Source organism: Suncus etruscus, chromosome X, assembly GCF_024139225.1.
Source record: "Suncus etruscus isolate mSunEtr1 chromosome X, mSunEtr1.pri.cur, whole genome shotgun sequence".
Lineage (NCBI taxonomy): Eukaryota > Metazoa > Chordata > Mammalia > Eulipotyphla > Soricidae > Suncus > Suncus etruscus.
The window spans coordinates 54,232,800-54,259,041 of record NC_064868.1 but is presented as its reverse complement, the minus strand read 5'-3'; the positions used below and the strand labels follow the sequence as shown (position 1 = coordinate 54,259,041).

The window sequence follows — 26,242 nt, the reverse complement described above, 5'->3', positions numbered from 1 at the left end:
ACAATAATTTATTCATTGGTTCATACTTAAAAATCTGTTACTGCCTTAAGTATAACTGTTGTTACAAATGTTTCAAACTTACAATAAGTTTACAATACTTAAAGCACACTATTGTATCCCTAGCAAACATAGTGCAGCTAACCACTGTGGTTTACTTTGGTATTTTTCCTTTTTTTTTAGGAAGGGGGAATCTGTGTAGCCCTTAAGGAACAATGTTGTACAGTGTTCAACACATTGGTGATGGTATGATAGAATTTCTGAACCGTTTTAATCAAGAACAAAGTTGGTACCAGGGCTGGTTTTTCTCTTCTCCTTGGCTTCACACAATACTGTCCACTGTTTTGGGACCCCTCATTAGCCTCATGCTGCTCCTTTCCCTTGGCCCATGGGCTCTACGCAAACTCACGGACCTTGTTAAAAATCTGGCAGATGATAAGGAAAAAACCTCTGTTCAGGTTCACTGCCAACTAGCCCCACGTGTTTCCTGTGAAAACTTGGCTATAGTCACCAAGCCGCCCTTCCAGCCACTAAGTTTCCAGGAGATTGAGCGCATCGCTAACAGACGGAGTTCGCTCCGGTCTTTGTGCTCTCGGCTGTGGAGATGCCTATGACGGGATTAGTAGGGTCCCAGTTAGGGCATGGCCCCAAAAGGCTACGGCATATAATTCGGACCTCCATGGACACCCACCGCGTCCGTAGCCATCATTTTAAATGCGGCTGATGGCCATGTCCGACCTGGTCAAACCCTGCAGGCCTAAGACACGGATCTTCCACCCACTCACGACTTTCCTTCTTTTATTAGAAGAGAAAGGGGGAGATGTTGGAGACAGTGTCCTGTCAAAGGATCAATTTTTCTGTCTTCTGTCTTTTATGCAGCCTTTTACCCTAAGGCTGCCCATCTGCTGACTTTGCTGTAAGCTTTTGAGCTAACAGGAAAGGTATTTCACAGCTGAAGGAGATTTTTCTTTGAAGCCAAAGAGAAAAGTGAACACCCCCAATGCTAGTTCCAGATCTAGACCACTCCCTTTAGCTTCTTTCCGGAGTTAATAGCTACCTTCAAAAACCTGCCCCCTTTACAGACTGATGTTAGCCCAGATAAGCAGGCTGCAGATCCCACTTTGGAGACATAAGGTCTCCCTCCCTTCTGAATATTTTACTGCCTTTGTTCTATAACCTTCGCGCCAAAAAAGTATGATTGACATGTCCTTTTTCCTGCCCATTTCTCCTCCTCTATATAAGAGTTGCTGAACCCAATAAAGGTACCTCTGATAGGATATCTCGCCTGAGGTCTTCATTTACTAACCTCTCTCAGATTTTTTACAGGTGTGGTTGTTCTTTTAACCCAGCCAAATAAAAGTGCGGAAGTCCAAGAGCCTCCCAGCCATTTCCGGGGGGCTTTAGGACCCCGCAGGTTTTAAGGAAAATTAAAGACATTATTGTAATAATGCTCAGAAATAATAGAGATGTGGGCCGAAAGGACCGGCTCACAATATGAAGCAAACCACAGAGTGATGAGTGCAGTTAAGGAAATAACTACACTAACAACTATCATGACAATCTTAATGAGTGAGAGAAATAGAATGCCTGTCTCGAATACAGGTAGGGGTAGGAAAGGTGGGGAAGGCATTGTTAGTGGGAATGTTGCAGTGTTGAAGGGGGGGGTGTTCTGTTTATGACTAAACCCCAACTAAAGTCATGCTTGTAATCATGGTATGTAAATAAAGATTCTATATATAAAAATGAAAAACAAACATATAGAAAATAAAATTAAAAAAAGAAAAATAGTAAAGCATACAGGGAGGGGGTTAGCATTTACACGTATCTATGGTAAACAAAGATGTGCAGAAAGATGTAGGTGAGCACCAACTAGAATGTGGGTGAGCACCAACTAGAGAAGAGGGTGTCAAAATTTTAAATAGAGGCCAGTTTACTGTCCCTCGGACCACTGGAAAGCCAGGCTATAGTTTACAAAAACTATGAACGAATTCCTATGCACACTGCACATGTCTTATTTTAAAGAAAAAAACAAAATGGAAACAAATCAAATAAAGTATTTAAAATGAAGAGCCAGCAAATTTATATCAACAAACTTATCAGTGATTAAATGGGGTTTGAGGACCCCTGGCAGAGACTTAGAGGAAGAGTCGAGAGACAGAGAGAAAGAGGGAAGTAGGAAAGTGCAGCACATTGCAAAAGGGGGCACTGTGGATCCAGGACGAATCAACTGCTAATCAGGACAGACAGCAAGGGCAACAACACCCAGAGGATAAATGTCTTTGGTGGGTACATGTGGCCCATGGGCTGTAGTTTGAGGACTCTGAACTAAAGAGTGAATGGATGTGGGGAAAGGGAAGAAATGCCCATGTTATGTCTGAGTGTGTTTATGTCCTATCCTTCAACACTATCAAAGACCAAAACATTTTGATTCTGTTATACTTGAAATCTGAAATCTCATCCACATCACCTCACACTTGTGAGGGGAAGGGGAATAATTCCCCTCACAAGAGACCTAGTGCTGATACCTACTCAGTCATCATAAACCTTGGGGAAGAGAAGACCTGAAATAGAAATAGAAAGTAACCAGAGTCTCACTCCTCAGACAACAGAGTAACATAAATAATAATAATAATAACAATAATAACAACAATAATAATAAAAGGAACTCAGGCATATCAAGAGGGTGATAGAAATAAAATGGAAAAAACTTATTCAAATAGAAATAAAGGAGCTAAGAAAGTCTCATAAGCAAAATGAATGATAATTGTTTTTTGTCAAAAAAAAGCTTACCTGGGAAGTTCCAAATGGGGATTTTTCCTTCTTCCCAGAACAACTTTTCTAATTCCAGTTTGAGTATGAGGTCTGGTTTGGTAACTTCCTGCCCTGTTAATGAGAAAATATGGCAAAAAGACCTTTGAGAAACAGGAAAATAAGAGTTAGGGGCAGTGCATGGACATATCTCTTGACAGAATGGTAAAATCAATCATTTCACCTGAATGAAAATTAAATTTACAAACACCTTGTAAGAATAGCAAAAGGGAGAAACGAGCTTTGATCTCTGCAATATCACATTTCTCAAGCAATTTAGACATTGCAAGTTTCCAGTATTGACAGAGAAAAGACTCTCCTGGATAAACAAAAGTTTCCAATAATGACAAAGAAAAGGCTCTCTCTAGGGGTTGGGCGGTGGCGCTAGAGGTAAGGTGCCTGCCTTGCCTGCGCTAGCCTTGGACGGACTGTGGTTCAATCCCCCGGCGTCCCATATGGTCCCCCAAGCCAGGAGTGACTTCTGAGCTCATGGCCAGGAGTAACCCCTGAGCGTCACCGGGTGTGGCCCAAAAACCAAAAAAAGAAAGAAAGAAAAGGCTCTCTCCTGAATAAACATAAACAATGAAATTACTTGACAATCATTCTTACCCACAGAAACCAGGTTGCTGTATGTCTCCAACATCACATCTCTGAACAGAATCCTCTGCAGAGGGTTCAGGTACTGCCACTCCTCCTGGGTAAAATCCACAGCCACATCCTCAAAAGTCACTTGTCCCTGTAATTGCACATTTCTTTTATGATAAACTGCTAAATACTGAATGACGCGAATGAAATGTAAGGAAACTACTGTCTGAACTATCTCAATTCATAATGAGGACTTAATGCACAATTTTTACATTAGATAAAACTTGTTACCTATTTTATGTAGAATAAAATCATGGTTGAGGCTCAAGATAGTACAGTAGATAAGATGCTTGCCTTGCATGCAGATGACTTGGGTTCAACCTTCCACTATCCATATGATCCTTCAAAGTTACCTGGAATAATCCCTGAGTACAGAGCCAGGAATAAGCCATGAATATCTCCAGGTGTGGCTCCTCACATGGAAAATCATGGTAGAAAAGTATTTCATTTAATCACAATGTGTAAATGTGATATAAGTATGTAAATAGACAAATAATCTAGTTAAATTAGTATCCAACGATGCATGGACACCTGAGTTATGGCAAAGTTGTCAGAATAATAAAGTGGGGGAGAGAATGATTTTTTGCAAGTAAATGTGCCTATACTACTGGTAATTTCTATGGGAGAAATGGCATTTAATCATGAACTTCCAACAATTACAGCTAATTGTAAATATACTCAATAATATATCTACAGAGTATAGCCCTGGCAGAATTGATAACACAATGCAAACAACAGGAGACATACCCCTTCATCCCAGCCAAATTCCCCTCAAAGAAGACCTAGAGCTGACACCTTCTCAGTCATCATGAACCTTGGGGAAGAGAAGATCTGATTGTAGAAATAGAAAGTAGCTAAAGTCTCTCTCCTCAGAAAACTGAGTAACAGAAACAATAAAAATAAAGGAACTCAGCCATATCAAGATGGTGACAGAAATAAAATGAAAAAAATGTACTCAAATAGAAATAAAGGAGCTAAGGGATACAGTAATAAGTCTCATAAGCATAATGGATGATGCTGAAAACAGAATCAGTAACTTCATAGAGTACGTAACTCCATCAATAAATAAAAAGCAGGGGCCGGAGCTGTATCACAGCAGTAGGGCTTTTGCCTTGCATGCAGCTGACCTATGACAAACTGTGGTTTAATCCCCACAGCGTCCCATATGATCGCCCAAGCCAGGAGCGATTTGTGAGCACATAGCCAGGAGTAACGCCTAAGCATCACCAGGTGTGACAAAAAAAAGGCAAAATAAAATGAGAAAAAAAATGACATGAGATATTATTAACAATACTAGCAGGGGGGCCGGGAAGGTGGCGCTAGAGGTAAGGTGTCTGCCTTGCAAGCGCTAGCCAAGGAACGGACCACGGTTCAATCCCCCGGCGTCCCATATGGTCCCCCCAAGCCAGGGGCAATTTCTGAGCACATAGCCAGGAGTAACCCCTGAGCGTCAAACGGGTGTGGCCCAAAAACCAAAAAAAAAAAAAAAACAATACTAGCAGGAACAACTTCAGAGTCACAAAAATTCCAGAGACAGAAATAAGAAGAAGTGAAGAAAAGCTAGATGAAAAAATAATCGGTAAGAACTTCCTGGTCTGAAAAGGTAGAGGGAAGCAATTATTCAAGAGATACAAAGAGTGTCAATCAAAGCAAAAAGAACAGAACATCAAGACACATTAATCAAAATGGAAAGAACCAAACAAGGAGATAGACTTCTTGAAAAAAAGAGAAATATAGAGATGCAAGTCAAAACAACAGTGAGGTACCATCTCAAGCCACAGACACTGGCACAAATCACAAAATCAATCAATGGTGGTGGGGATGTGGAGAGAAAGGAAGTCTTATTCACTGCTGGTGGGAATGTCATCTAGTCCAGCCTTTATGGAAAACAACATGGAGATTCCTCAAAAAAACTGTAAATTGAACTATGATCCAGCTATACCACTCCTAGGGATATACCCTACGAACACAAAAATCGAATACAAAACTCCCTTCTTCACACCTATATTCATTGCAGCACTATTTACAATAGCCAGACTCTGGAAACAACCAAGATGCCCTTCAACAGATGAATGGATAAAGAAACTGTGGTACATATATACAATGGAATAGTATGCAGCCATCAGGAGAGATGAAGTCATGAAATTTTCCTATACATGGATGTACATGGACTTTATTATGCTGAGTGAAATAAGTCAGAGGGAGAGAAATAGATGCAGAATAGTCTCACTCATCTATGGGTTTTAAAATTCTCAGAAACAAAAGAGATGAGGGCTGGAAGGTGCAGCTCACAACATGAAGCTCACCACAAAGAGTGATGAGTGCAGTTAGAGAAATAACTGCATTGAGAACATCCTAACAATGTGAATGAATGAGGGAAGTAGAAAACCTGTCTGAAGTACAGGTGTCGGTGGGGTGGGAAGGAGGGAGATTTGGGACATTGGTGGTTGGAATTGTTGCACTGGTGAAGGGGGTTGTTCTTTACATGACTGAAATAATACAACTAAAATCATATTTGTAATCAGGAACACTTCTAAATAGCTTTTATGAAGCCAACATCACCTTAATACCAAAACCAGATAGAGATGCTGCCAAAAATGAAAATTACATCCCTGATGAACACAGATGTAAATATACTCAGTAATCCTGGCAAATAGGACCCAATGCCTCATCAGGAAGGTCATATGGCAGGAGAGGTGGCGCTAGAGGTAAGGCACCTGCCTTGCAAGCACTAGACTAGGACGGACCGCAGTTCAATCCCCCGGCATCCTATATGGTCCCCCAAGCCAGGAGATATTTCTGAGCACATAGCCAGGAGTAACCCCTAAGCATCAAACGGGTGTGCCCCCCACCAAAAAAAAGAAGGTCATACAGCACGAATAAGTAGGATTCATTCCAGGAATGCAAGGGTAGTTTAAAATATGTAAATCAATCAATATAATATACCATATCAACAAAAGAAAAAAGAAAACCATATGATTATATCAATAGATGCAAAGAAAGCATTTGGTAAAGTCCAACACCCATTCTTGATTTAAAAAAAACTCCCATCAAGATGGAAATGGAAGGAACTTTTCTCATTATAGTCAAGGCCATCTACCAAAAGTTAATGGCAAGCATTATTCTCAACGAAGATAAACTAAAAGCCTTTCCTCTAAAATCTGCCTTCTCTCATGACTCCTACTCAACATAGTGCTAGAAGTTCTTACCATAAAAATCACGCAAGAAAAAGATATCAAGGGCATTCAGATAGGAAAGGAAGAAATCAAGCTCTTACTGTTTGCAGATGACATGCTACTATATTTAGAAAACCCTAAAGACTCTACCAAAAAGCTTCTAGAAACAAGAGATTCATACAGCAAAGTGGCAGCCTACAAAATTAACATGCAAAAATCAAAGGCTTTCTTATACACCAATAATGTTAGAAAATAAATGGACATTAAAGAATAATTCCATTCATGCTAGCATCACACAAACTCAAATACCTTGGAATCAAATTAACTAAAGAGGTGAAGGACCTATACAAAGAAAACTATAAAACACTGCTTCAAGAGGCCGGAGAGATAGCACAGTGGTAAGGTGTTTGCCTTAGACGCAGAAGGTCAGTGGTTCAAATACCGGCATCCCATATGGTCCCCTGAGCCTGCCAGGAGCGATTTCTGAGCATAGAGCCACGAGTAACCCCTGAGCGCTGCTGGGTGTGACCCAAAAACCAAAAACCAAAACCAAAACCAAAAACCAAAGACACAAACAAACAAAAAACACTGCTTCAAGAAATAAAATAGGACACAAGGAAATGGAGGCTCATTCCCTGTTTATGAATTGGGAGGATTAACATCATTAAAATGGCAATACTCCCCAAAGCATTGTACAGATTTAATGCAATCCTTCAAAGGATACCCATGACATTCTTCAAAGAAGTAGATCAAACAATCCTAAAATTAATTTGGAATAATAAATGCCCAAGAATAGCTAAAGCAACCCATAGGAAAAAGAAAATGGCAGCCAATGCTTTCCCCAACTTTAAATTGTACTACAAAGCAATAGTCATTAAAACAGCATGGTACTGAATTAAAGACATACTCTCAAATCAGTGGAATAGTCTTGAGTATTCAGAGAATGACCCTCAGACATACAATAAACTAATCTTTGATAAATGGGCAAAAAAACACAAATTGGAGCATGAAAAGCCTCCTGAACAAGTGATGTTGGCACAACTGGTCAGTCATATGCCAAAAAGTGAATGCTGAACTTTATCTAACACTGTGCACAAAGGTCAAATCAAAATGGATTAAAGACCTTGATATCAGAACTGAAACTATAAGGTATATTGAAAACATAAAGAAAACAATCCATGACATTGAGACTAAAAGTATATTCAAATAGGATACACCACTGTCCAAATAAGTGGAAGCAGAGATAAACAAATGGGATTACATCAAACTGAGAAGCTTCTGCACTTCAAAAGAAACAGTGAATAAGACACAAAGGCTACCCATAAAAGGGGAGAAACTATTCACACAACAGCCATCAGACAAGGGTCTAATATCCAATATATTCAAGGTACTAACAGAACTTAACAAGGAAAACACCTCTAACTCCATCAAAAATGGGGAAAAGAAATTCACAGACATTTCCTCAAAAAAGAAATACATATGACCAAAAAGCATATGAAAAATGCTCCACATCACTAATCAGCAGGGAGATGCAAATCAAAACAATGAGATATTGTCTCACACCACAGCGACTAGTACACATACAAAGAACAAGAACAACCATTGCTGGCATGGAGGTGAGGAGAATTGGTCTCTCATCCAGCCTCTCAGGAAAACAGTATGAATATTCCTTAAAAAACTGGTCATTGAGCTCCCAGATGATCCAACCCTACCACTCCTAGGGATATACCCTAAGATCAAAAAAATACAACATAATCATGCCATCTGCACTCCTATGTTCATAGCAGCACTATTTACAATAGCCTTAATCTGGTAACAACCAGATGCCCTACAACAGATGAGAGTCTAAAGAAACTGTGGTACAAATATACAATGAAATACTATGCAACTGTTAAAATTGAAGCCATAAAACTTGTCTATACATGAATGCATATGGAAACTATTGAGTGAAATTAGTTAGAGGATAAACACAGAATAGTTTCACTCATATGAGGAGTTTTAGAAAAATTATAAAGCAGTATTATAATAATACCCAGAGGCAATAGAGAAGAGCTCGGGAAAGACCAGCCCATGATATAAAGCTTACCACAAAGAGTGCTAAATGAAGTTAGAGAAATAATTACACTAACAACTAGGGAGAGAAATATAATGCCTGTCTCAAACATATTCATAACCATGGTGCTTAAATAATTTTAAAAATAAAAAATAAAATATTTTGTTCACTTTAAAAAAGATTGTGGTGTATATACAAAGTGGAATACTATTCAGCTATGAAAAGATGAAATGATACAATGTGTCACTACATGGATTGATCTAGAGGGTATCAGGCTGACAGAATAAATCCTCATATGTGTAGTATATAAAAAAACACAGTTAAAAAATAAATGGCCAAAGGCAACAAAACCCAAGAGCTGGGTATACAGAATTGAGCTTTCCTGGGTGGAGGGATGCTACGAAAAATGTGGAATAAAGTGGCATTCTGTTGATGGATGTGATGTTGAAACTTCCTATGTATGAAACTATAATTATCAGTATTGTAAATCACCATGTCTCAGCAAAAATGGGGGAAGATATGTTAAAAATCCTTATGTTATTTATTTTATTTGAGTCAAGAACAAACCCCAAGAGTGGCCTAAATCACCTAACCACCAGGTTAGGCTTAAAAGAAACAAAAACATTATATACATGTAATAGTGCCAGTGTTCAGACCTGGGGCTTCATGCATGCAAGTCAAGTAGTCTAAAACTGAGCACATCTCTGGGATATAATTTCATTGGGATAAGAGGTAATAAAAATGTTCTAGTTACGGATATTGGTGCACTATTAGTGTTGCTCTATAAATATACTAAAAACCATCAAACTGAATATTTAAATGGGTAAATTTTATGACATGTAAATTATATATCAATAAATTTATTTTAAAAATTTGGGGTGTTAGGGATCTAATCCTGGCTAGTCATGTGTAAGGCCAAAATTTGCTGTATTTCCTCTCCAGTGCATATATACTTTTACAAGATATTACAATTGAGGGAACTAGCAAGTGTTCCTGAGATGATATATCAATTATTTTCACAAATGCATCTCAATCGATTATCTCAAAAAAACCTTAATTTTTAAAAAAAATCTTATACTGGGCCAGAGCGATAGCATGGACGACAAGGGCTCTTGTCTTACAAGTGTCCAACCTGGATTTGATTTCCAACATTTCATATGATACCCTGAACCCACCAGGAATGATTTCTGAGCATAAAGCCAGGAGTAACCTCTGAATAAAAACAGTCATATATTATATGATTACCTTGAATTTATTACACAACTATTATTATACTTATTAGATCTATAGGTAGGGGAGGATATGTCTATAAAGAGATAGCATAAAGCACATTTTGAGGGTGATAAAACAATTCTCTATCCTATAGATTGGATATACCAATCATACATGTATTAATATTTCTAAAAAATGAGAGAAAATCATTGTATTATACACTATTTTTGAAAAAAAGGGGGACTGTGTAGATAACTCGAATGAGTGGTCCACAGGTCTTACATATGCAAGATCCTTAATTTGCCCCCAGGCACCACATGGTCAATCCCTAGCATTAAATAGGTATGGCCCCCAGCACTATCAGACAGACACTAGTCAGGCCTGCTTTAGAGAAACTGTAATGGCTCCTGAGTTCCCAAGCCCCACTGTAAAGCCCCTATCAGAAAACCACATTATTTGTAAGTGAATTTTTAAAATGGTGGTAGTATATAATTATCCGCATTATTTTTCATCTTTGGTCAAACAAGAATCAAAATCCAACTTGAAAATAATTACCCGACAATTATCTGGAAGATAAGCAAGTTACATATCTTACTCTCAAATTACATTTTGTCATTATGTGGGCAGCCCATTGAGCAACAATATAGAAATACCTGTAGGATAATAGGAACTGCATTTATCACTAGGTTATAACTGAAAACAATTGCATCTTCACCATGAAGACCTGACAAATGCCTTGAAAGGGAATTACAGGAAACCTTTATTTCCCTGAAGATGTGGTAGTCTCTAATCAGATGAGTAAAGTGACCCATATTAATGGTTACGTTTTCCTCTGTCAAAGAGTCATTTGTAACATATCATCTGCTACAACCCTAAATCTTCCACTTGTTTAACAAGCTAACTTGGTACTAATCTGCTGTCATGCTTATTTATAAAGAATTTCCTATTTTATGTAAAAATCCTACATGGCTCATCACATGGGGTAAAATTGAGCAAGGAACAGACAACACACTTACCCACGGTTCAACCATTTCCTGCTCTTCCTGGGAAAAGGCAGAGACGTGTGAAGCCTAAGCTGAAAAGTGGAGAGTAGGAGAGCATATGAGTGGCTTATCTAGGCTTCCAATGCCCAAAATTATCTGTCTAGAAATCTCACGTTAGCTTGCTAGAAGCAACCTGTGGATGTTTGGGAATCATGTGGTTTTAACCACCACATGATGTACATTCGTAATTTTTTCATGTATTTGAGTTCTTTCTTGTATAGTATTGTTCTGACGCAAAAATTATATTCCTAGGAAGTATTTTAATTTCTCTGTAAGGGCCTCAGCATTTATTTTAACAATAATATCAAGTTTAGATGATCCTATATGACCCTTAATATGTGATTAATAAGAAACTACAAGGGTGTACTATTTAAAATCATTTGCACATGCTATCAACATTTAGAAAAATATTAAAGTTACAGAGTAAATTTTCAGGTTAAATTCCAATTTCTTCTGGATGAATCAAATGGTAAATAATACTGTGGGGACTCGTCTAAGACAATATATTTAGCGTTTAAAAATACATACTAAACCTCTTAAATATGGGGGGATAAACTTACTTTCCTTTCGACTTTCTTTTCTTCTATTTTCTAACTAATCTGTAATTCGAATAGAATATTTACATTTTAATGTTCCCAAACACTTAACTTTAAAGCTAGCTTTCCCCATAGTGCTTTTAGCCCAAGTCTCCCCAACTCTTAAGTATGAAGCCCCATTCACCCATCCCAAGGTCTTGCGTGGCTGCAGGTCAAATGAGGCCTCTTGAGTGTCTCTTTTTCCTTTTCACCTTTTCCCTTCTCAGCTTCCAGGTGCTGGAAACCTTGGAATGCAGAATCCCGTCAGGGGGAGCATTCAACCCAGGCCGGGGCTTGGTTCATGGGACAGGAGAGAAGAGGTGCTTATGAACCCGTCGTGCAAGTCACTGTTCTGGGAAACGTGTGCAAATCAGTCCTGACCAGCCATACAAATTTGGCAATTTTTTTTGTTTTTGGGCCCCACCCGGTGACACTCAGGGGTTACTCCTGGCTAGGCGCTCAAAAATCGCCCCTGGCTTGGGGAGCCTATGGGACGCCAGGGAATCGAACCGCGGTCCCTCCTATGCTACAGCGGGCAAGGCAGACACCTTCCCGCTAGCGCTACCGCTCCGGTCCAACTTTAGCATCTTTTAAATAACCTCTAACCTCCCGGTTCTCACTTATTCGACCCTCAAGTCCCCGTATCAATGACTCCCACCTCCTCCCTTCATTTTTCATGTCTCCCTCTTCGATGGTTCTGGACTCCTCATCACTCCTGGAACTCACCGTCTGGAATCTCACCCTCACGTTCAACAGTTCTCAGCTCCAGGTAGAGGAAACCATTATAAGAATTGGCCCCTTACACGCACTTCCATTTCGGGACTTACTTCGATTCTGAAACACAGAAAACTGCAGCGGTCAGTTCTGCGCAAGCTCAGTCTGAGCTTTGAGCACCTCTCGCCAGTAGCTAACATGGAGCCTCCTCCCACTCACCCTACTGGAAGATGGCTGATCCACGGAATAGGCGTGGTAAGAGCCAACCAAAGAGGTGACGTCACTTTTGGGGGGTTGGGTCACACCCGGCAGCGCTCAGGGATTCCTCCTGGTTCTGTGCTCAGAAATCGCTCCTGGCAGGCTCCATATGGCAGGACCATATGGGACGCCGGAATTTGAACCACCGTGCTTCTGAATGCAAGGCAAACGCCTATCTCCATGCTATCTCTCCGACCTGGTGACGTCACTCTTAAAGAGATGGTGACACCCACCGTCTTTATTTTCATCCTTGACACTTCCCAGTCAAGCAGATATTTTTTAAGGTGGCTTTCATTTCTAAGACCTCAAAGATCAGTTTCCTAACAACTTGAGGGGAAGTGTCCAATTAGTAAATTTTAACATTCAGCAATGTGGCGTCTTGAACTTGGACATAGTAATCTGATTTGCGGGTGATATTGAACAGGTAGGGTGTGTTGCAGAAAGACTTCTAGGACACAAAGGCTAACAGGTAGAGAAAGGTCACTGGCTCCATCCAGTGGCTAAAACTGGGAGTTTACAGTCTTTGAAAGGCAGTGGGCAAACAAGAAACTAAGGAATGAATGGCGCACGCACACACAAACACACACACACACACACACACACACACACACACACACACACACACACCCTCGGGAATGTTTTAAGTACTTGTTGACAGTGATAAACTGGTAGGGAAGGATGATATTCTTACATCAGAGGAGACAATTAGGTCGACCAAAAGAAACTGATCACACAGTTCTTTGAAGGCAAAAAGATTTGGGGGCATATTCGTGGCAAAGACCATGAAGTACAAATAATCTACAGAAATTGTTTGTCGGAAATGTAGGTAGGCCATATAGTCCAGGAAGAGTAGAGTGCTGGCTAAATTGGGGATGTTTCTATCAGTGGCAGACCTCATATTTAAGTATTGTTTTAATATCTCCAAATTATGACCTTTATTTTTAATTTTTATTGAGGTTCTCTGATTTATAATATCGCTGTTGTTAGTTTCAAATACATACATATATATATATATATATATATATATATATATATATATATATTTTTGGTTTTTGGATCACACCCAGCAGCGCTCAGTGGTTACTCCTGGCTCTATGCTCAGAAATCGCTCCTGGCAGGCTCAGGAGACCCTATGGGATGTCGGAATTCGAACCGCCATCCTTCTGCATGTAAGGCAAATGCCTTACCTCCATGCTATCTCTCTTGCCCCTTCCATGACCTTTCTTTCTTTTTAATTTGTATTGAATTATCTTGAGCACATAGTTCAAACGTTCTGGATGGTTGAGTTGCATCATTCAATGTTCCTTTTTTAGTATACATTTCCAGGCATCAATTTCCCTAATTTCCCTCCTCCCCCACCCAAGTCTACCTCTATGGCAGACATTTTTGTTCTCTATCTATCTATCATACTTTTAGAAACTGTGCTTTGCAATGTTGTTACTGAAGGGGTATCATGCGTATCATTTTACTTCCTTTCAGCACCCAATTCTTGTTCAGTTATAATTTCCAACTAATTATTACATTGATCCCTTCTCTATCCTAACTGTACTACTACCCCCATTTAATTCTTACTTAATAGGGTTCCATGGGAATCTAATTACATTAAAAAATATTTAATTTCATGTTGAATGCTTGTCTTGCACCACCAGAATGCTGGAACATGACAACCAATACTTGTATTAGTACATCTAGAATGCTAGATATTTGGATTGTGGTATGGAAGAAGAGAATAAAAATAACATAATAGACACTGCTTGGTTTTAAATCCACACCTAACAGTTGTGTAACATTGAGTAGGACTCTGACTTCTCCATGCTAGATTTCCCTTATCTGTAAATGGGGAAGATGGTTGTATAGGTTTATAACAATGCCCGGCACTTAGCAAGTGATGTATTTCGTACTGGTGATTGTTGTTGTTGCTGTTACATAAAGTTAGATATGTGTGAAAGTTTTTTTTCAATAAAAAGCATAAAATAGAAGTGGGTAGTGACATAAGGCTCTTAAAAACAGGCCCAGAGGGGCCAGAGAGATAGCATGGAAGTTCGAATCCCTGCGCCCCATAGGGTCCCCCGAGCCTGCCAGGAGCGATTTCTGGGCATAGAGCCAGGAGTAAGTAGCCCCTGAGTGCTACTGGGTGTGACACACACACAAAAAAAAAAAAAAACCAGGCCCAGAGTGTTATTATAAGGGCTCAGACTTAGCTCCATATTTCCTGTATTCCAAGTGCTGTGTGGAGCACATGACATAACCTGCCTTAGATGGCCCCATATTGGTGAAGACTCAGTCTATGGCTCCCAAATATCAGGTGAGGAAACTGAGTCCCAGAGATACTAAATGACTTATCCAAGGTCAAATAGTTAATTAATACTCCATTTGTACTCATTGAATTGATATCCCAACAACTTGCATAATATATCCGAAAGATCTAACTACAAAACCACTAAAACTAGCCAATGAATATGTAAACTAGTATTGAGATATCTTACACCACAGATACTAGCATGCATCACACACACAAAAAAAGACTAACCTATGCTGGTGAGGCGAGGAGAAAAGAACTCTCATTCACTGCTAGTGGGAATATAGACTTTTTGGAACACAATATGCATATGTCTCAAAAAAAAAATATGAGAAATTGAGCTCCCAAAAATACCACTCCTAGGAATATGCCATAGGAACCCAAAAACATCATGCAGAAAAGCCCTCTATATTCCTATGTTCATTGTAGCACTGTTCACAATAGCCAGAATCTGGAAACAACTGAACTGTCCAAGAAAAGATGACTGGATAAAGAAATTGTGGTACATCTACACAATGGAATACTTTGCAGCTGTCAGGAAAAATTAAGTCATGTAATCTGCGTGTACATGGATGGAAATGGAGATTATTATGCTAAGTAAAAATGAGTTAGTGGGAGAGGGATAGACAGAATAATCTCACTCATTTGTGGAATTAAAAAATAAAATATTGTTAATTATATAATTATAATTATATATAAAATGTATATACAATTATATGTATTATATATAAATGTTCATAGTGTCTCACTATTACCCACTTTTATTATCCTCATGGCTCTATCTGGAAACCTCCGATATAAGCAGTGGCCATAAATGACAACGTCAAGCCTATTATCTGAATAATTCATGGGCTGTTTATTATTAAGAAGACTGGTGTAAGGGGCCAGAGCGATAGCACAGGAGTAGGGCGTTTGCCTTGCATGCGGCTGACCCAGGATGGACCTCAGTTCGATCCCAAATGGTCCCCCAAACCAGGAGCGATTTCTGAGTACATAGCCAGGAGTAACCCCTGAGTATCACCAGGTGTGTCCCAAAACCAAAAAAATAAAGACAGGTGTAATTTTCATTTGAATTATATGAAATGTTTTATAAGCAGTATAAATATATTAGATAATTTTTCATCTTCTACTCCATTTTATCAATAATAATTTAAATGGTAACATAATTTTAAGCTTAAATATAAAACACTAAGCTTTCAAAAAATAAAAAGATATGATGGTAATAATATCCAGAGACAATAGAGATGAGGGACAATATAACCAGTCCATGATAAGAGGCTTACTTCAAAGAGCAGTGAATGCGGTTTGGATAGAGAAGGATTCACTATAACAATGATAATTAGAACTAATCACTCTGGACAAGAACCGGATGCTGAAAGGGGATAATTTGATATGCATATACCCCTTCATTAATAATAGTTAATGGGGGAGGGAAGAGTGAAACTGGGAACATTAGTGGTGGGATATGTGCACTGGTGAGGATGGTGTACATTGTATGACTGAAACTCAAGCACAAACAACTTGAAACCACAGTGCTTAAATAAAGTAATTATTAAAATAAATTAATTAATAAAAATAAAGGTATGGGGCCGGCTAGATAACATGGAGGTAAGGCCTTTGCCTTCCATGCCGAAGGACAGTGGTTAAAATCCCAGCATCCCATATGGTCCCCCATGCCTGCCAGTGGCGATTTCTTAGAGTTAGAGCCAGGAGTAACCCCTGTGCATTGCCGGGTGTGACCCAAAATAAATAAATAAATAAATAAATAAATAAATAAATAAATAAATAAATAAATGTATGCTTATTCCTACATTCCTAAGGTATTTTATACATTTCCAACAATAAATTATTCTCTTGCTTATATTGGTTAAAATACTTAGCAATCAATCATTATCACTTGATTTTTATTTATTTTCTGATCATTTCTTTTGCCATTCCTTTAAGTTTTGTTGGAAGAAATAATATGAAATAAATTTGTTTGTGCCTACCAACTGGGCATACTGGGTAGTGGAAGGGAATCTAGTAATATTGTACTCATGGTGCCTTGATAAAAATTAAAAATATAAAATATAAAAATTAAATAATGGTGTCTTGATAAAAATAAAAATATAAATAAATGTAGAAAATACAACATTTTTTGGCTTTTTGGGCCACACCCACGCTCAGAGATTACTCCTGGCTATACACTCAGAAATCACTCCTGGATGGGGAACCAAGGTCCGTCCTTGATTGGCTGCGTGAAGGTAAACACCCTACCACTGTGCAATAGCTCCATCCCCAGAAAATACAACTTTTAAATAAGTGGTTGAGAAAAATAATATTGAATATGGGCTTGATCATGTCAATATTTCACATTTAATATCTTAAATGTAATAAAATTAGTTGACAAAAGTAACTATATATATACTCCCCCCCTTTTGAGGGGGGCCACACTTGGCAGTGCTCAGGGGTTATTCCTGGCTCTGTGCTCATATATCTCTCCTGGTAGGCTCGGGGGATCATATGGGATGCCGGGGATCAGACCCAGGTCTATCCTGGGTCAGCTGCATTTACCGGCCCCTAGATACCCTTTATTAAAGTATTGTGATACTCAGAAAAATATGTAGGAGAATGTGGGCCAAGTATAAGGCCTAATATCTGAGTCCTATTTTTTCCTTATGTGTCCCCAACCCCCCCCCCCATCTTTTTCTCTCTCTCTCTCTTTTTTTTTTTTTACTTCTTTAGGCCACACTCGGTGATGCTCAGGGGTTACTCCTGGCTATGTGCTCTGAAATAGCTCCTGGCTTGGGAGACCATATGGGAAGGGGGATCGAACAGCAATCTGTCCTGGATCAGCGCATGTAAGGCAAACGCCCTATCACTTGCACTACCGCTTCACCCCCCCATCTGATATCTCTATTTCTCCCTGTCTTTGGATCCATCTATCTATGTATATTTCCCTTATCTTGTATGTCCTATGACAACTAACACTGAAGGTGATGTGACTTCAGTTTCAGTATCTATCAATTGTTTGCTCATAGATTTAAAGTTCCAATGTGTTCTTTATTCTAAACACTTCAGTGTGGAGTCTGAAGTAAGAAGTCATCTAGGAGGGTTTATGTGAATCAGAATGCAGTCTTGGGCCTCCGCATTGATGATCCTTACTATGATGATGATTCTAACTGTCTATGCCAGAATCTATGACCGCTGTAAATTGGCACAAAAGCTGGAGAATGAAGGCCTCAGTGGCTTCATGGGTTACAGCATTGAAGACTGTGAGTCCCCAGTTGCCCCAAATTATCCCCCATACTTAGCTTCTCACTATAATCACGATCAGTCTCTCTTCATTTGTCACTCCCTAGGCTAAGATATTATCCTCTTTATCATCTTGCCACTGGCTGATGAGTGCTTTAATTATAAAGTCACAAGTATCATTAACTTTACAATCAACACTATCATAAGCACCATCACTACCATTTATATCATACCTGCCATTATACCCATGAATATCATTACTACTGTTGTGACTACAAAATCAGAATCACCAATATCAATATCACTACTAGACTAAAAGCATTACCCAACTGGAAAGATAACCACCTTTCTCCCAACCCTCTAATCCTTCCCTCTCCTTTTCCCATGCTCCATACCTCCTCTCTACACCAGGGCTGTGCATGGCACACTATGAAAGTGGATTTGATACGTCTTTATTGAGCCATAATATTGATGGCAGCAGTGAATATGGCATTTTCCAACTGAATTCTGCATGGTGGTGTGATAATGGCATTACACCTACCCATAACCTCTGCCACATGAATTGTCAAGGTGGGTGATGAAAAACTGGGACAGGGGCCGGAGAGATAGCATGGAGGTAAGGTCATTGGTTCAAATCCCGGCATCCCATACCTTTTATGTATTATTACTGCACTAAAATTTATCAAAATCAAGAGAACTTAGAGACCCAAAACCTCATCCAGAAAGTATTTTGAAGTTTTCTGAAGTAGAAATTTCCCTAGTTAAGAATTGTAATTGATCAGATACTGAGTGAAGAAACAGCTTCTACATGTACAAATAGAAGCAAGTTCCATGTAGAAAGGAATTCACTTTCTATAGAAGAGTGTGGTGCTATTGAAGACAAATTAAATTGTTGTGGCCAAAATGGTATTTGAGATTTGCCAAGATAAATCAAAAGAGAGATTATTCGGTGCCAGCTCAAATGGAGGTGAAAGTTGCTTGACACCTTTCACAATGATTAAAGACAGCCCAGATTGGTCAGTTTGAAGGTTGAGTATACTGGCTACTATGGAAATTTGAATTGTTCATGAGAGAATAGTGTAAATATTGAAATAGTTAAGACTAGCTAAAAAGGGTGGGGGCAAGTGCGATATCACAGCAGGTAGGGCATTTGCCTTGCACGCAGCCAGCCCAAGTTCGATGTTCGGCATCCCACATGGTCTCCCAAGCCTTCCAGTAATGATTTCTGAGCTCAGAGCCAGGAGAAGCCCCAGAGCACTGCTGAGTGTGGCCCAAAAATAAAAAGACTAGCTAAAAGGAAGGTTAGGATTATTCAGTTGACACCAACTGGAATTTGATTTGTCAAAAATGAAGGTTGAAGTCTTGGTCCAGTCAAATGAAGATAGAAATTATTTTTAATATTATATATTTATTTTATAATAATTATTTTATTTAAGCACTGTGATTACAAAATTGTTCATGCTTGAAATCAGTCATACAATGTAAAATATCATTCACCAATGCATATTTCCTGCAACCAATGTCCTCAGTTTCCCTCCCTCTCTCCTCTGCATCCTTTTTTCTCTTTAACACGGTGGTTTGCATTATTGTTAATGAAAGAGTACCATGCATACCACTTTATCCTTGTTCACCACCCAGTTCTTGTCTATAATGATCAGTTCCAACTACCATTGTCATAGTGGAAACTTTGCTACCAAACTGCACTCAACACTTTTTGTAGCAAGCTTTCTACCACACACTGGTCCTCCTGACCCTCATGTCTATTGTCTCTGTTTATTACTACCATACTATCTTTTACTTTTTCTTATATCCCACAGATGAGTGGGATTATTCTATGTCTGTTTCCCTTTGACTCATTTAACTCAGCATAATATTCTCCATATTCATTCATGTATAAGCAAATTTCATTACATCAGTTTTACTGACAGCTGCATAGCATTCCATTGTGTATATGTACCAGTTTCGTTAGACAATCATTGATTCTCGAGCACTTCAGTTGTTTCCATACTCTGACTCTTGTAAATGGTGCTGTGATGAAGATACAGAGTTCTTTTCTGCATGGTGTTTTTGGGTTCCTAGGGAATATCCCTAGGAGTGGTATTGCTGGATCCTATAGAAGCTAGATTTCTAGTTTTTAAGAAATATCCATATTGTTTTTAAAAAAAAAAAAGCTGGACCATTCTACATTTCCATCAGCAGTGAATGAGAGTTCCTTTCATTCTCATCCATGCCAGCACTGGTTGTTCCACTTCTTTATGATGTGTGCCAGTCTCTGTAGTGTGAGATGAAACCTCACTGCAGTTTTTTATTTGCATCTCCCTCATGATTCAGCATGTTCAGCATTTTTTCATGTGTCCTTTGCCCATCTGTATTTATTCATTGAGGATATGTCAATTTCTTTTCCCCATTTTTGGATAGATTTGTGTGCCTTTGGCCATCTATATTTCATCTTTGTGAAAATGTCTGTTCATATCTTCTCCCCATTTTGGGATGCAAGTAGATGGATTTTTCTTGCTAACTTCTATTAGTAACATATGTGTTAAGTATTAATCCCACAGTTTATGGGTATTGGGTAGTTTCTCCCATTCCACGGGTAGTCTTTTTATTCTAGTCATTGTTTCCTTTGAAGTCCAGAAACTTCTCAGTTTAATGTGGTCTCATTTGTTTCTATGCTTCCATTCATCTGGGCAGTAGTGTTTCATCCCTTGCACACTGCTGACAGATTTCAATCCTCAGATTCCATATAGTCTCCCAAGTTTCATCAAGAGTAATTCCTGAGTGCAGAACCAGGAGTAATCTCTGAACATAACCAGGTTTGGGCCCCAAAACCGAAAAAAAATTTAAAAGATAAATTCATGTCATGAGAAGAAAGTAATTCATTCTCAAAAATATATCACTTGTAGGTAGAGCATATTAAATACCCTGAGAAGAGGATTAAATTAATCATGGTCCAGACAACATGATAGTTGAAATAATGTTGGTCCAGATTCCAGCATAACTGAGATAGAATAGTGCCAGGGCCCACCCAGGGACACCAAAATGTAGCAACTCAGACCACTGCCTGAGCAGCCTGAGAGAGAGAGAGAGAAAGAGAGAGAGAGAGAGAGAGAGAGAGAGAGAGAGAGAGAGAGAGAGAGAGAAAGAGAGAGAGAGAGAACCTTTTGTTTCTCTGCATCTTCTAAAATCTACCTGGAGGCATTAAGCTAGAGAGAAAGAGATTGCAAGCTGGAGAACCAGGAGGAGGCGGAGGAGGTCTGTAGTTCTGTCCATGAATTGGGAGGATTAGTATCATTAAAATGGCAATACTCCCCAATGCAATTCTTCAAAGGAGATATATACATATACATATACATCATATGTATATATAGAGAGAGATGGGATGATAAAGGTGGAACAAGTTGCATCTTTCTTGCCAATGCTTTATCTCAGGCCCAATCCCAGAGAACCTGGGCCTTCAGCCCCCATCTCCCATGGGTCCACAGGCTCTGCTCCAGTCTTTACCCTGGGCCCCCCTAACTGCCAGGTTTTTACTTTTTTATAGTAGAGCGGTTATCCATTATAGGGAGGCATGTCCCACTGTAACTGCCATTACAAGGGGGTATCACCCCTTAAAGGTACATTGACTAATTCCCTTACATAGGCCAATATGTAGATTGAGTTCATATGTTGCTAGTAAAAATTATGGTTGAGGGGCCAGAGTGATAGCACAAGAGTAAGGTGTTCACTTTACACGCTCCAACACAAGTTGGACCCTGGTTCGATTCCCAGTATCCCATATAGTCCCCCAAGCCTGCCAGGAGTGATTTCTGAGTGCAGAGCCATGAGTAATCCCTGAATACAACCCAAAAACAAACCAAAAAATTATGGTTGAACTTATCTAGCACATGAGAATATCAAGTTTGAAAGCATCATGACTGACCATACTTAGAGCTAAACATTTTCCTGGTCAGCCAACATGATGGTTGAGTGGCGATTATGGTAAGCCACTGCTGCAATTGAGATCATATAAATTACACAGAATGACAATTAAAGTCATCCAGACCTGTTGAACAGAACCGGTCAAAATAGCATTACCATTATTCATAAACAACTGACAAATGAATCAAGATAGTAAATAATAAAGTGGTTGACATTATTCAGACCCTAGTGAAGCAAGAACCCTGGGGATTTCATATTCTGTCACCCTGTTCTGCAAATACCACATGACTAGATCCTTCTCTTCTCCCAGATCTGCGTAACTACCATATTAAAGATGACATCTTATGTGCAAAGAAGATTGTGACCTTCCATAGTGGAATGGGTGCCTGGTAAGTTCAAAGGACATGGTTTGGACCTTGGGCAGCTGGAAAAATAATACAGTTTCTTCATCAGTCTGTTCATTTACTCCTTCCCTTCCATCATTTCCCAGGGATACTTGGACAAACTACTGTTCTGGTTATGACTTATCTAAATGGACCAACGGGTGTCATATGCACTTAAGACCTAATTAGAGAAACACTGGCTCATGAATTGGATGTTCAGAGATGAAGGTTTTCTTCTCCTTCTTCTGTAGATTTAATAAAATATGACACCCATAAACAATGCAGAGACCTCTCTGATGCTTGACTTTCCTTTTTTCCGTGCTTCATGATCCCCAATCATATCCTCCACATATTTGAAGCTATAATTTGTGGACACCAAACAATTATGTGTTGGGAACAGGAGGCAAATAGTGTGAAGGATAGCATATGATTATGAATTTAGGTTGTCCTAGGTTCAAATACCATTTCTACACCACTTACTGTGTTGCTTTGGCCAAGGTACTTAATTTCTCTGCTTCAGTTTATCTTTAAAATCAGAACAATAGGGTCTGGGGCAATAGTACAGGAAATAAAGTACTTTCCTTGCATATACTAAATTTCAATCCACTGCATCCCATATATGGTCCTCGAAGCACTGCCAGGGGTGATCATTGAGCAAGGTGTAAGTGCTGAGCACCACTGGGTATGGCCAGTAAAACATAATTATAAAATAAAAATTAAAATGATATAACTATCTCATGGGATTTGGAGGAGAACTGTGATAAGAGCCTCATGTGCCAAGACCAGGACATTAGAGAGACGCGGGTCTGGAAGCAAATGCCAGTGCAAGAAATAATCCAAACACTCTGAAGGGGGTGAAACTGGTTCACAAATTCCAACATGCAAGCCTACCACTTCTAAGAAGAAGATAGCTCAATAAAGGAAATCTGGAAATGTGTGAGAGTGTTTTCCTGAGACCCAAGATTTTTATTAGAAGAATCCAGACCACATCTTGGGGTGGATAATAGAGAGGGACCTAGGGTGGAGAATAGAGAGGGGCCTGGTTAATCTGATATATCCCCCTAAATGACTTTATAGAAAAGTGCAGAAATATGAAGTAAAACAAAGTATTTTGCATCCCAAGGTACTAAGAAAAAGGCAGATGTTATCACTAAAAGATAAAGGGGTTGGCAAAATAGGTACAACCAAAGTTGGAAAAATAGAAAGAAAAAACTTTTGGTCTAAAAATAGGGTATCAGTACCCACAAATCATAAGACCAACTACAGCATCCAGGCATATTAATTTTTCTAACCATAAAGTGTTTTTTCAAGGTCACAGGAAAATTTCTCTACAATCATGGTTTTCACTGTCAGGTATCAGTAATTGGAGATTATTAGCATATATCTTATGTCGAAGTCAATATGACATGAGGTATCTCCTAATTTTTTTATTTTTAATTACTTTATTAACAATGTGATTACAAGGTTATTCATAATACAGTTGAGTATTAAGTTTCAGTCATACAATGTACAGCATCCTAGTGGACATTTCCAGCCACTAATATCCCCAGTTCCCTGCCTACTTATTGGGCAAAGGTCCCCTTCCCATTTCTTATTCTTTCTCTCTTTCTTCTTTTTTATACACTGGTTTGCAAAACTTGTTACTTTTTTTAACTTTGAAAGCATAGTATTTTTTATATATTCATGCACATACATATTAAAGTTAACATCAAAAGTTTAAGAGGTTTTTTTTTAAGGGCTAGTCAAAAGGGCACAGTGAAAACGGTGTTAGAGTGGCAAATATTGTTTGCATAGGCCCACCAAAATATGGGGTCATAGAAAGGAATATCCTTGGTCTAAATACAAGGAAACCATTACCCTGAAGTTTTCTGGCATAAGACCAACTCTAGGCTCCAGGCAAACCAGTTTATTCAATCCAAGTCATTGTCTGTAGTGCCAATACAGTTTTATTTTTTCACGCAGTCCTATTGTTGGCATCAGGTTTCTGTATTAAAGATCCTGAAATCTGCACATCCTACGTTGAAGTCAGGCTGGTGTGGAGTATCCTCTAGTTTCATCTCACAATTAAGGGGCAATACAGCAAGCCCTGTCCAGTAAGCAGGTCATTGTTCTTGTTAAGTCTTCTCAGTGTTAAGGGAAGTCTCTTTTGAGCAGATCGATGTCGGAGCAGCTGTAGGGTCTTCCCTGGTAGAGGAATGCCTCCAGGTGATGTTATAGACAAGGTATCTCCTAATTTTATCTCACCATTATGTGGGGAGGCAGGGAAATCTGTCTTCAAAGCAAGTAGTTGCTGATTTCCAAGCCACAGTCATGTTAGCATGAGAGCCCACCCTAGGACAAGTATGTGCCAAGAAAGTTCCAGGGTTCACCCTGATAGAAGCCTGCAGCCTGGAGCAGCGGCAGCAGCAGCATTGGTGGTGTCCCAAGTAGCCGAATCATTCCAGAAAGCTCTGGGGGGACAAGTCGCCAAGGTACAGTCCCATGCAATGTCCAGTTCATCTCCTTTGCTGCCAGGAGAGTGAGTTCTGAGTACCTCCTCCTGCAAATTCTCTGGAAAGCTCTGATAGGTCATTCTTGCTGAGACTGGATCCCCAGCTCCCATCCTCCCCCATTGGTCGTGTTCTGGGTAGATCTAAGCAGTCATGTTCACTCAAGTTGGGTAATCCTGGTAGAGGTACCTACCTGGTAGAGATATTCTGATGTACGTGCAGAAAACTGTGCCAGATCCAAAGATGAGACCCAAGGTTCAGGGTAATCGGCAGATGTCCAAGAAACTAAAGCCCAAGTCATTTTGGCAAATGTTCAATGTGGAGGACATTCTGTAACAAAAAAATTCTGATTTCTTATCCCTAATAAATAAAAACTCCACTTAGTATCAAATATTTTCTGATTTTAATGCACCCATGCAAAAAAATGGTGCCACATTGGAGCCTAAAGGGAAAATAATAGCAAACCTAACAATCCCTAGAACTTAGTTTTATCAAAAGTACAAAACTCCCAAGGGTACTATCTATACAATCTTCTATAAATTTCTACTACAAATCTAAAGAAAGGGGGGAAAGCTATAATTACATAATAAAATCAATAAAGAATATACATAGTAAAGAAATACCCTTAAGAAATATACAAATGAGATATACATATCCCCCATAAGTCTTTTTGAAATACTCTAAGGATAAATTCCAGATCACAACTTTAGTCAGCAATGTAGTCTTGTAGAGTCTGAAAAATGGCTTGCACTGTCACAAATCCACACTGGGGTGGATAATAGGGTTAATCATATTGGTTAATCCAATAAGAACTAAATGAGAAAATTTGGGGACCACTACTGTAGGTGCTCAAGAATTACTTCTGGCTCTGTGCTCAAGAATCACTCCTGGGGGCCAGAGTGATAGCACAGCAAGTATGGCATTTGCCTTGCACTGGCTGACCCAGATTTGATCTTCAGCAACCTAAATAGTTTCCCTAGCTTTCCCAGAGTAGTTTCTGAGCACAGAGCCAGGAGTAACCTCTGAATGCTACTGAGTGTGTCCAAAAAAACCAAAATGACACTCCTCACAGTTCTTGGAGGGCCATATGGGGTGCAGGAGATTGAATTTTGTCCAGCCACGTGCATATCAAATACCCTAGCGACTGTACTATCACCCTAGCCCATAAATGAGGGGTTTTATAGTGAACAAATGTTGGACCTTTGTTGTTTAAATATAAATTAATGAATGAGTCCTATAGTTGGTGTGGTGATGGTGAGGACCTTTCTCAGCTCAGCCTAGCTCCTGCAGCCCCTATGGCCTAGCAGGCCTGAAGGTTGCAGGGTGAGGGCGGACAGATTCACAAAGCAGTCAGATGAAGTTCCAATAGTCAGCCAGCTTTATTTCATGATCCTAAACTAACGTATACATTTCCTCACATGGCTTCTATGCTAAGCCT

The 26,242-nt window shown here is 39.3% G+C and overlaps 2 protein-coding genes across 2 annotated transcripts in view; one reads left to right on the top strand and one right to left on the bottom strand.

Moving 5' to 3' along the window:
- LOC125999330 (zinc finger protein 182-like) overlaps positions 1 to 10,957 on the bottom strand; it is a 33,708-nt gene extending 22,751 nt beyond the window's left edge. Inside the window, exons 1-3 of the mRNA XM_049767409.1 lie at positions 10,908 to 10,957; positions 3,415 to 3,541; positions 2,788 to 2,880 (exon numbers count right to left, since the gene is read on the bottom strand). Of these exons, the coding sequence (XP_049623366.1) occupies positions 2,788 to 2,880; positions 3,415 to 3,541; positions 10,908 to 10,922 (235 nt within the window). The 5' untranslated portion in view covers positions 10,923 to 10,957. The remainder of the gene's footprint in view (positions 1 to 2,787; positions 2,881 to 3,414; positions 3,542 to 10,907) is intronic.
- Positions 10,958 to 17,760: 6,803 nt separating this feature from the next.
- Positions 17,761 to 22,504, top strand: LOC125999299 (sperm acrosome-associated protein 5-like). The gene is made up of 4 exons (XM_049767379.1): positions 17,761 to 18,034; positions 18,426 to 18,584; positions 22,243 to 22,321; positions 22,423 to 22,504. Exons 1-4 carry the CDS (start codon positions 17,890 to 17,892, stop codon positions 22,502 to 22,504), a joined length of 465 nt encoding a protein of 154 aa, XP_049623336.1. The 5' UTR covers positions 17,761 to 17,889.
- The last annotated feature ends 3,738 nt before the right edge of the window (positions 22,505 to 26,242 follow it).